The sequence below is a fragment of the Mchenga conophoros genome, linkage group LG14 (genome assembly GCF_057382185.1).
Source record: "Mchenga conophoros isolate Kocher_MC1m ecotype Shallow Benthic linkage group LG14, M_conophoros_male_GT1.1, whole genome shotgun sequence".
In the NCBI taxonomy this organism is placed as follows: domain Eukaryota; kingdom Metazoa; phylum Chordata; class Actinopteri; order Cichliformes; family Cichlidae; genus Mchenga; species Mchenga conophoros.
Genome location: NC_140539.1, coordinates 22,106,174 through 22,118,194, shown reverse-complemented (window position 1 = coordinate 22,118,194; position 12,021 = coordinate 22,106,174). Strand labels below are relative to the sequence as shown.

General features: G+C 41.0%; 1 protein-coding gene across 1 annotated transcript; it reads left to right on the top strand.

Moving 5' to 3' along the window:
- Nucleotides 1-423: 423 nt before the first annotated feature.
- On the top strand, nucleotides 424-10,964 carry hepacama (hepatic and glial cell adhesion molecule a). Its single transcript, XM_085243395.1, has 7 exons — nucleotides 424-942; nucleotides 3,653-4,000; nucleotides 4,195-4,476; nucleotides 9,280-9,370; nucleotides 9,651-9,718; nucleotides 9,893-9,963; nucleotides 10,168-10,964. Exons 1-7 carry the CDS (start codon nucleotides 846-848, stop codon nucleotides 10,528-10,530), a joined length of 1,320 nt encoding a protein of 439 aa, XP_085099521.1. The 5' UTR covers nucleotides 424-845; the 3' UTR covers nucleotides 10,531-10,964.
- The last annotated feature ends 1,057 nt before the right edge of the window (nucleotides 10,965-12,021 follow it).

Genomic DNA, 12,021 nt, shown 5'->3' with positions numbered 1-12,021 from the left:
AGTTTAGCATCACTTCCAATAATTTAGTTATCTTCTCTCTAAGCTTTGCCTCCGGCTCCTGACTTCTTCTCATATGTCACTTTGCTACTCTGGTGCAGTTTTGACTCCACCTAGAGGACAAAGCAGGTACAAAACCTCTCTATACTTGCTCTTCGTTTGCTGCTATTACTATGAATGTCTTGTACATAGCATCGTGCACCTGACACAGTAGTGCGTAAAAACCAGAAGCAAAATACCTAAAAGGCTCCGTGTGATTGGTTTGGTGGTCAAGCAGCAAATTGTGTGTTTACTGTGAGACTCCAGTCCAGAGAGGAGTTTGAACAATGCCACAAAAATAGGCCAAAGAGGGGGGGAAATGAGTTGTTTTTCAAACTCAGACATTTCCGAGCTTTAAGTAGATTCCGGAAGCTCTAAGGAACCTACTTAAAGCTCAGAAATGCTTCTGGCTGAATTAAGTAGTCCTTTCCAGCGTGAATTTCTTTCCAAAGTAGCTGAACTCGACATTGAATTGCTTTTTGTGTAGTTAAAAGAATATAAAAACTTTTAGAAAATAGCAGACGATCTACTAAAAGCAGAGAGTTTCTGTTAACTACTTTTTGAAAGGGAAGAGGGGAGCTCGTCTAAACTATGTGTCATGAACACACACATGCAAACACACACATACACACAGTTGGCTGTTGTTGGCAGTGAGTGGGGTGCTGTGTGGAGAGTGGGGCTCAGTGTGACCAGGCAGAGGCCAGTGTTGCAGGCAGGCAGGCGGTGGATAGTGTTGAGCGGCAGAGACGTGCCCAGGGTGGATAAACCATGCTCACTAAGTGGGAGAAAGACTCTGCCCAGGACACAAGATGAAGGTGGAGAGGAAACCCTCCTCTAGAGACGGCAGTTTCGCTGACATTCCTCCTCTGCTGAAGCTCCTTGGCCTCCTCGTCTTTGTCCTTTCAGGTAAGTCCAAGTCTTTGTTTGACTATTAACAGAAAAAAGAGGGTAATGATCTGCAGGCTGCTTTGCTGAAGGAATGTAAATAGTAAAATGAATGCAAATAACAGCCTGAGTGTGCCAATTCACAATAATTATCATTTAGTTCACATCTTTATTTCAGATTTATATTATTTGATAGCCTTTAAAACCAAGATCCAAGTCTTTCACACCGACTCTTTTTGAAGCAAAGTTAATCCCAGTTAATTTAGACGCTGATGCTTTTATTTTTGTCCTTGCACTTTGTGAGGTTGGCAGCACAATGGATTTGTTCTAGGGTGGTGCTCGTTATTGGGCTCCCATTTAAAGCTCAAAGGAGCATGGAGAGGCGTGCGAGGAGGGGATGTCTAGGTTAAGTGTGATGATAAAGAGTTTTGTGGAGAGCTGTTGAACTGGGCAGGGCCTTCTCCTGAGTGTGTGGGTAGTTTCAGATGAGGAAATGATGACCAAGTGTCAAAAGTTTACAGTACGGTGAGTTTGGTTTTAAAAGGTTTGGATTGATTTCTCAGCTGTACCAGTTTACCCAAAGCAGGCGAGTTTGGTGGAATCACTGAATCCTGTGTCCATCTCCAACTTCACCACTGACAAAGAATTTCTCTCTCTAACCCTCCCTCACTCTTTTCAAGGGAGGAAACTAGTCTCAACAATCATGCCCTTTGTCTTATTGCCTTGGCAACCCCTGTCAGGCAGACCAAATGGTTACCACGGCAATGAGGCGATGCCTTGCTAACTGCCTTTCTGCAAGAATGGTCGCTCTCTCTCTCTCCCTCTTTTCCCCTCTCTCTTCTCTGTTGCTCTCATAGGTTGATCTCTCCATCACTGAGCCAGAACAGTAGGATGCCCCTCATGGGCCCGAAGCCACTGTTCAGACCTGCATGTGTCCAGCTACAGCTGATTTACAGGAACTCCACTGTGGACATAATGGCTTTGCTATGTTTGGTTTCCAAGACAGGGTTTCTTAAAAAAGCTGAAATGTGGCTCACGCTATATTTCCTTATTCCAATGTCCCTGTGGGGGTGGAGGATAGCTGGGGTGCACAAATCAAAATTAGTGTATTACTTGTTCACTCCAGGAGATTATGAGGAATTCTTGAGAAGGAGGGTGGGGTTCACAGAAACAGGGTAGTAATCAAGACATGAACACTGAAGTAAAACCAGCATGTGTGTATTCAGTAAAACTAAAATGTGCCAACCTTTTGATCGTTAAGAGAGAGAAGAAAAAAGTGAAAGTTAAAAAAAAACATGTCAGAAATGTTATTAAAGGATTTATTGCCCACATTTAAGTCATCGGTCATGTAAAAGCGATTCTTTTTCACATAAAAGAGCAAAAAGGGTTTCGACACTCGAGAGAAAAGCACTTGCTATCTCTATTTCAAGGCGGCCTCTGCACATTTAGGTCAAATGCATTTAAATACTTACAATCTCCTCTTGTATTCTAACGGCGTAACACAACTGCAGTGATCACAAAAGTTCCCAGTACAAATAGATGCTCTTAGACACTTTAAACTACTTCACTTTAAGAACTGCAGGTTTTACAATATTTGGCAGATTTGCATTTGCAGGTAAAATTTTAACTCAAATACATATGTATAAAATATCAGGGTGATCCAGTAGGAGAGCAGCTTTGGAGTATACCACATAGGCGCAAATGCCAACAGCTGTGAGTTCTTGGTTTGATTTCTGGCAAAGTGGACATTGCTACATGGCACTCCCTGTAATTTAATAGGTTTTACAGCTTTAGGTACTGATAAAGAGCTTTTCCAAGGTAAATACGTAACATAGTGTGCAAAAACATTTTTACACAGGATTTTTTACAATACGAAAAAAAGGAAAAAGCAGAAATCTTTTATATGACTTAACAAAATCTTTCTGTTTTATACTTCCAGGGTAGTCTGGGGCTCTGGGCAATGAGCTGCCATTACTGTTTCTGTCATTTTGAACATTTATGACTTACTTCAAGCCTCAAATGTGACAGATATCTTTCTTTTACTACAAAAGCATTTCTACATAATGTGGAAAAAGAGCTGTGCTGGTTAAACTGCACTTGTTTTTATAATATTAAAATATTTTATGGATTAAATGTGTAGTTAAATCTTCTTTACAATGACAGAATGAGGAGTTTTGCTGGTCCAGCTGACTTGAGAATAAAGTGATGGTGTATGTGGCCCACAGTGGAGAATAAGTTTCACATCCCTGCTCTAGAGAGGAAGAGGAAGCATTCATCTGTAGCTACATTTGTGATGAATGGTCTAAATTTTCTTTCTTGTTCTTCTTTTGTCGGAAATAATTCCTTGCATCATAATTTATATAAAAGCTGTGGCTTCAGCCTACACCTTTTTGGTTTGTCATTTTTTTCATCATGTATTTCTAGCAATATAAATGAACTGAACAGGGATAAAGATAAAGATTCAAAATGAATCAAAGGAAAACATTTGAGTAAAATACCTGTGTTGCACTGTAACTGTGTATTGCATGTGACTATTTGCATTTGCCTAGTAGTATCATTTAGTGCATTTTTTTTTTCATTTGTTAGCTTGTTTTGCATAATTTCCACATGTATTTCCAATCACTGGCAGAGCATCATTGCCTCACACTGTCTTTACACACCTCTATATTTGCTCATCAGTTTAAGACCTCACCATTGTGTCTTTCCCCCCCTTTTTTTTTTTTTATAACAGGTGAGGTGTCAGGAGTGAATGTCACAAGCCAAACCCAGGTGGTGAGAGGAACGGTGGGCAAAGAAGCCCTTTTGTCAGTCAGCTACTCGAGCAGCAGCACAGACAAGCCTGTTGTTAAGTGGCAGCTAAAGAAGGACAAAGTGAAACCGATCACTGTCGTGCAGTCCATAGGGACGGACATCATTGGAAACCTGAGGCCCGAGTATCGCAACCGCATCCTGGTGTTTGAGAATGGCTCGCTGCTGCTTCACAACCTGCAGCTGTCGGATGAAGGGGTGTACGAAGTGGAAATCTCCATCACAGATGACACCTTCACTGGAGAGCGCTACATTCAGCTCACAGTGGACGGTAAGCAGAGTTACTCTCGTTTCTATAGCCAAGTTTACTCGTGTTTCAAAACATCTGAGCAACAAGAGCAGAGCACTGGAAGATGAGTTAGGACCTATAAAATTTAATACAGGTTGAAAATGAAATTTCCTGTCCAGAGAACGTCATTTCAATCTCATTCACCTCTGTATCTTCTGCCCTGTCCTTCTTCCCAGTTCCTATATCCAAGCCTTACATCCAGATGATGGCATCTTCTGTCCTGGAGTACAGCGAGCACTTCAACCTCCACTGTTCCCACGATAATGGCACAAAGCCTGTCTACAGTTGGCTGAAGGGAGGCAAAGTGCTGACGAATGACTCGCGTCTGCTGCTTTCGCATGACCAAAAGGTGCTGACCATTTCACGGGTTCTGATGTCAGATGATGACATTTACGCCTGCACAGTGGAGAACCCCATCAGCAACACGAAGAGCAGTCCTGTCAGGCTCACTGTCTACAGTAGGTGGCAAGTTACGCTGGTAGGAACTCAAAAGACACGTGTTTACATAAAAGAGAGGGGGGTGGGGATATGGGTGATAACATTTAATAATAGTTGAACAGAGCTGGAAGAAGCATTAAGAAGTATTATCTATGCAGCAGTATGGCAGTGTAAAGATTTTGCATTAAGACACAAGTATATACCGGTACATGCAGTAATGTGCAAAAGTACCATTTCTCTATATTTTGCTAATAGAAGGAGAAATCAACGATTTCTTAAAATATGTCCAAACACAAAAGTGCAGAATATAAGGCAAAAACAGTACATTTCTAATTCTACTGCAACCATCTGCACCACCGTCATACAGGCTGTTGTTGATCATTTGCAGTGCTGTCCTAGTCACAAGCGGATATATTTATTTTATTTATATCACGCACTACTGCACTACACATAGGTTTAAATTTCTCTGTTCCCTAGAGCGTCCTTCATCTTTCTTAAATCTTCTCTACAGTAAATTGAGAGAGAGAGACAGTATTTTGATTCTCCTGTATGTTGTGTACATGTCAAAAATTATTAATAAAAATCTTTGAATCTTGAATGTTTTAATCTTGAAAAAGCTTGGCAGTCAAAATTTGGTATCTTGTCATTTCTTTAATTAGTCTTCAGGAATAGTTCTCCAGGCTTCTTCGTGGACATTCAAAGCTCTTGAATGTTGGCGACCTTCTGTTGAGTTCCCTGTCAAGATGATCCCACAATAACAATAATAACCTCAATAAGATTACTCTAGAAACTCACAGTTGTACCTCTCTGCTGACTCCTTCTGTAGATACTGAGCCAAAGATGTGAAATTTGGCTTCATGACAGCCACCCTTTCCCTGCGACTCATTTCTGATGAGACTTCAGTGAACAGTAGATGGATCAGCTGAAGGGTTAGATGCATCTGTTAGGTCCTGTGTCAGGTCTTTTCTGGATGTTTTTTAATTTCTTAAAGATGTGACTTTCAGATACTGTTCATCTGCTGTAGATTGTTTGTTTGTTCAGCTCATAGCTCTAGGAATTACCTTATTGGTGCAAAAATTTTATTTAATGGCAGTCGGACTGCGTAATCTTTGGTATTTTCATAAATTTGGCAAAAAATATAGGAACAAATGATGTGTTTTTGTGACCGGCTAGTAACCTAAAGTTAGTACCTAAATACCTAAAGATGCACTTTAAAATTGGTTCCTTGCTATGTCGTCTGTTATGTGTATATACAACTGTGGTTGATTGATTGATCGATTGATTCAGAGATCAGTGTTAAGTGGCTTAAAAGAAAAAGAAGAAGAAAATAACATTCAGGCCAGGTCAGAGAATTGGACTAACAGTGAAAAAGCCTGTAAACGTAAATGTAGCCTGTAAAACAAATAGCCTGTAAACTGCATTTATGTTGTAGCTGGTTAAACTGGAATCAGTGTAAATTCTACTTACTGCAGGGCAGCATAATCTTTAAAAATCCTTTAAATTAATTTGAATGATAGCTTTATATGTTAAGGTAACTATGCACAGTAAATTTCTTCTCATTATTCACAAACCCTCCATCTGTAGGAGCTAGCAGGAGCAATTATCATCTCATGCTGACCCATACACAAACATGCTGGCCTCTCAAACAATGTTGTTTACAACAAGTGCAAATCCAGGCTGTGATTGTAACAGAGTTGGCTCAGAGTGCCTGTTACTGGGCGCCAGTGAAGAGCCGCATGTCAGGCTGAGAGGGAGCAAGAGAGGGAGAGGCAGTCTAATCCAATGAATGGACGGTTATTTATGAGGAGGGAGAAGGAAAAAACACAGGCAGGTGGGAGGACGCTGTGCTTCAGTGGACCTCAGTAATCCTGACTTCATTATTGCTGTACTGTGATGTTCTGCACGAGGAGACAGCTTTAGGCTTTCAAACGACTCTGTTTCCTCTGCTTGCATAGTTTCATAGTACAGAGTTTGAAAGGGATAACCGTAATGAGCTACTTCAATGCAACTATTCATGCCAGCACACTCAATCTACACTTTTTGCCATATTCATATTCTTTTTTGTGGTTATATTCGTAAACAATTGTTTTCATTTTGTGGCTTTTTTAGTTGTGACTTCTCTTTGGACGCTGTCGCTTTTTGAGAGAGTGAGAGCGGTGCCACAGCCCAGCATCACAGTGGAGCAGTTGCTGTTGGCAGTTTGAGACGAAGTGGGGCATGGAAATATTGCATACACTTCCTGTATAAATAAGGGAGTTGTTTTTGTTAAGCAACCTGAGTTGGTTAATCAACTCACTCATTTCAATAAATCATGAGCTCATGATTGCTATACCATCCACCTGGATTACATCGTCAGAAGTTCCACCCCTTCTATCTAATGAAGCACTGGCACAGGAGCTTAAGTGCCTCAGATTCAAAACTGTGAGTTTAGGGTGTAGGGACTCCAAACTTAAACGCCTTTAGAATAATTTCAAGATAGTTAGACTTCACTAATGTTTCTTATTTTCAGTTTTTTCGTGTCTGCTTTTCTTCCTTTTCTCAATTGCTAAATTGAGGTGACCTCTTTAAATATAAATTTGGGGGAGGGATGCACAGAATAGAGCTTTGATTACAGAACTTGAAGACAAAAGATGCTAGATTTATTTTTTCTACAAGAAACCCACAGTGATAATTTTATGGAAATAGAGTGGAGTGGAGTTTCTGCTGGGCACAGCAATGTATTTTTAACTATGGAACAAATTTCTGCGAAGGGGTCGGTATTTTATTTTTGGCCCACTTTGGACATACAGCTTTTTGGCAAGTACAGAACATATTAATGGTAGAATTTTACAAGTAAAAGCAGAAATTCAAGGTGTTATCATCATGATCTCTGGAGATCAAAGAAAAATGGGTTTCAATCTCTAATTACACGGTGGGAGGAAGGGAGAGCTCAAATCAAAGATATCTGTCAGCGATACACTTATAGATCTACTGATAACATTAGGAGGGTAATTCAGAAACAGCAACAGGAAGAACAGTGTTTCCAATCAGTCAGTCAGAATAGTCAGCAGGATTTATTGTATCATAAAAAGATGGAATTAAGTTATTTTCTTCAGGAGAGCACTAAAGGGGCTCTAATTCAAGCTCGCTTTACCAAGCTTAAGGACATGGATGTACCAACAACATTCTTTTTCACTTGGAGAGGTCAGCAAGTCACAATGAATCCAGCAGATTCAGTAGAGACTACCGTTGCTGTTTTGTGGAGAACACTGACTCTTTTATGCATCGAATATAAAAAAAATTTCAAAGGTGTTATCTAACAGACTTTTAAGTTCCGGAAGATAAGTCATATTGTGTCCCAGCCAGATCTATGTTAGAAAATGTATTTATTATGAGAGATATATTTAATGTCTGCAAGACATATGACCTAAATGTGGGGATTGTGAAAGCTAGAGTAAATGGTTTTACTTTATTGGTGGGTAAATGGTGTACAGTTGACATTCCAACCCTGCCAGGAAATTTATGCTTGGGAAGGAATGTAATAGGAATGGTGGGGCAGGGATAACTCGGTAGGTAGAGTGGTCCCCCCCATGCTTGGAAGGTCGGTGGTTCGAATCCACTAAATGGCTACCTGAGGTACCCCTGAGCAAGGCACCGTCCCTGTACACTGCTCCCCGGGTGCTGGATTGGTGGCTGCCCACTGCTTCACTGAGTGAATGGGTTTAATGCAGAGATCAATAAAGTTTACATCTTTATTCTTATTAAAGCATTTATAGGTAATGAACATTTTCAGAAACAGAACTGGAACGGGGTGCAGGAGAAAGGTTGTCTAAATGGAAATGACTGCTACTCCGGCTGTCCGACACAGAAAGAGCACTGGTTGCCAACAATCTGGTTGCCTCATCCTTGTGGCACAGGCTTCGTGATGGCCTCACCTGCTGGGCTCACTGAAGATGTCCAGCATCTTATTGTGAATTTCTTCTGTTCTAGGCGGCACTGGCTAAAGGCACCTCTTTACTCTTTCTGTGTCAAAGGAAGGACAAGGACCCCCTTTGACACAAGACTGGCCAAGACTGCTGCATTCAGATTGCAAACTGCTCAGAAGCTTCTTTATGGATGCATTGGAAAGGATGTGCAACGTTACCAACATCAAGTCCGTTAGAATCTTAAAAAGGATTCTGGAAGAAGTCAGGGAGTCCCTTACCTGTGCCGCTGAGAGTGTTTGCTGAAAACCGTGCTCTAGCTGACCAGTGGAATTATGAGTACATATTTCCAAGACTTTCAGTCACCCCAGCTTTTGATAGTTGGTGTGAGGAGTGTGAACCGCTTCTTTCTTTGAGAACACCTGCATCAGGTGTTCTCACTCCATGTGGGAAGAAGTATCTGTATCAAAGTTGTGTAAAGGTGCTGAATATGTGCTCTCTGGCTGGTGTTAGAGAGTCGAGGAAAATGCAGGTTTTTGCTTCAGACCTTACCCCTAAAGGCAGATGGAGGGTCCTGTATAAGCCACCTGTAGAAAAACACGTTGGCGACCTTCGGTGGAGGATGGATCGATAGCTACAAACAGGCTCAGAGCTGCATGACGAGTGAAAGTGGAGCATGCCTTATAGTGTTACTTGTAATTTACAGATGTTTACAGATTTGTGACGTGTTAGAAATGTTTTATGTTCACTGGGGGAAGATCAGGAACTAATGTAGCATTTTTAGATTATATTACTACTCTTTGTATAGTTTTACAAGTGCACAAGGATTTAAGTGTGTGCATGTGTGTTTTAAGCTCTTTCCTTCTTTCCTCTTATTTTCTTTCTGGCTTTCTTCTCTGCCTCTGTATCACCTTGGTTTAGGACGGAGCTCGCTATACATCATCCTGTCCACTGGGGGCATATTCCTCCTGATCACCCTGGTGACAGTGTGTGCCTGCTGGAAACCTTCCAAGTGAGACCTTTTCTTTTTGTTCCCCCCCTCCCAGTCTTTTTTCTTTCCCCTGCTGCTCTGTTTCTTCCTCTCCTTCTTTCTTTCCCCCCCCCCCCCCTCTTTCTCTCATTGGCTTTGATAGTGCACTTGAACATGTGGCTAGAATCTCAAGCAGCTCCACAGTCTCTAGACATTTGGTGGGAAAATAGTACAAAACTGTGATCTGCAGTATATATAAAGGCGTCTTTTAAATCAGTTGATTGTTTTCTTGTTTTGTTTTGTTGATTTATTTTTGCTTTAGGAAGAAGCACAGACCTGTCCCCCAAAGAGCTCCCATGTATGTGGAGCAAAGTGAAAATGGCCATGATGGTGAGCAGCAGTTATAGTTCGCAGTCTATTAATTGTGTACAGCACTTTCATGATGTTTGCATCACACTGTAGGCTAATATTTAAATTGTAACAGTCAGGATTAACATTGCATATTACGAAGTTAAAGCTAAAAAAAACTGGGACTGCATAATAATACTCATACATCTTTTACAGTTGATGTTGTACCCAAACCATCTACACTTGGTCGAAGGAGTCCTATGCCTCTTTACGTTCTCAATGAAGATGTAAGTCCTTCTTTCATCTGGGGAAAAACCTTTCCAGCAGCTCTGCTACTAAACTGTCAGTTGGTTAATAATAATTACAACCTCGTACAGTCACGACTATGAACATAGTCCAGCTGATGTTCTGCTACAAACTATGTCTTGATTACATGAGAATCACCGATGAAAGCCCACAGCTGTCACACATGTGTCATCATCTTATTTCAGGAGAGCCTGGAGCGACTGGAAGAATGCTCTGGCAATGCTATGAGCCAATCAGAAACGAGTCTCCCCGCTACCTACGCTTCAGTCCCGCCTCCTTCCTCCCACAGAACTGATCGACCAATCTGGTCCACCCCACGCAGATACCCTCGCAGCTCCTCTCCACTCGCACAACCACTTCCACAACCCCTTCCAGGTTCCTCCCTACGCCCTGTCCGCTCCCCTGCTCACTCCCCGGGCTCATCTCCACGCAGTTTCAGTCCTGTGAGAAAGGTCCGTCCTCCTGTAGGCATCCCAACCGGCCACCTGCCTGTGGAGGTGGAATGTGCAGACACCAGCGATCAGACTCACACCCCACCACAGCACTGACAGCTACTCATGTTATGTGATGTACATGTATAGTTTGTTGGTTGTGTTCGGCCATGAGAATAATGGATCTGATGCACTAGGGTAATAGATGAGTTCACTTTCAGCTAACTTTCTGTCTTCCATTATTTATCATCTATTTCTCTGTGGCTATGCACAGTGTTTCTCTGGTCCTTTCAAAATATATCCTCTCACAGGAAAAGTTATATCCTGTCCACCAGCATGTAGTATATAATGTATATGATGCTGAGACATTAAAGAGTTTCTGGGTCTGATATATATTTTGCTCCTTGTTGAGTTATTATTGGGAAGTTTAAGATGTGACTGTACAGTTTTTGTTTGTTGTTATTTTTCTTTAGTCAGTTAAAAGCACACCCTGTATCCTTATGCCACATTAGGTCACTGTGTAACTAAGGTAATAAAAATTATTTAAATAATTTGTAGTTTGTCATCAAGCGATCCTTTTATTTCTATCAAAATCATAACTGCTACAGATGTTCACTCTTCTTTTATGTCTTGCCTGATATCTACATAAACACTTTATTGTTATGCTGGCTACACACGGCACAGAAGAAATAAAGACACACCTTCCTCTTTGTCTTTGTAAGGTAGCTGAACTCGATGTACCGTTCTGAATATTAAGTGCAATACTTGTCTGCTCCATTAGGTGTCACTCAAACATTTCCTTGAATACTTGAGTTTTATGCACTCTGGCAGGAAACAATTTAAATAGTACAGATTTACATCTAACTGTATTTTATATGATCTGTTTTTCATGATAGTTTGCTTTTTTTTATCTTTGTGGGTTTTTTGTTTGTTTGTTTGTTTGACAAACTCATGAAGACTATTTTGCCCCTTTGTTTTGCCTAATATTGGCAAGTGCAGGTGGTACAGTGACAGCGGCCTTTGTTTAACCCATAACTATATCTGCTTCAGGTATGAATAATATGAGCTAACTGACTTTAAAATGAGCTATTTCAAAAAGGAACTTTTGATTTATGTAACATAAATCATATTTTCCTTGAACCATTTGTATCATATTTACCCTTTGACTCTCACTTTGAATAGGTGAAGGCTGCATTACAGACAGGCATGCAACATACATGTACAGAATAGCCACGGGAAGCTTCACCAACGCTGTGAGTTCAACAGATGTGATGATGCTTTTAGTTAGATGCACTTTGCAAGATTTACTTATAAAGGTAAAAAGGTCTGAAAGGAGAAAATGAATTTTTGATCCTGGTGATGAGACTCGCACACACAGAATAAGCGGATGTGAGCTTGTGAAAGTGTCTACAAACACATGCAAACAAAGTATCCCGGTTTATCACTATTATCAAGATAATGTGTTCCCTTCAGAGGTCCAGCTGGACATCTTTTGTCATGAAAATCTGCATGATTTTACTGATTGCTTTTGAACTGTACCTTCCCTCACTGAAGGTGTGAGTATTACGGTTGCATAAGCGAATCAGGGGCCGCCTGTTTTGATCTGGG

Excerpts from the sequence above, each read along its gene's own strand:
- hepacama (XM_085243395.1), top strand. The coding sequence starts at position 846 with ATGAAGGTGGAGAGGAAACCCTCCTCTAGAGACGGCAGTTTCGCTGAC. Across the intron at positions 9,371-9,650 it reads GCCTGCTGGAAACCTTCCAA|GAAGAAGCACAGACCTGTCC; the intron begins GTGAGACCTTTT and ends TTTTTGCTTTAG. Across the intron at positions 9,964-10,167 it reads TTTACGTTCTCAATGAAGAT|GAGAGCCTGGAGCGACTGGA; the intron begins GTAAGTCCTTCT and ends ATCTTATTTCAG.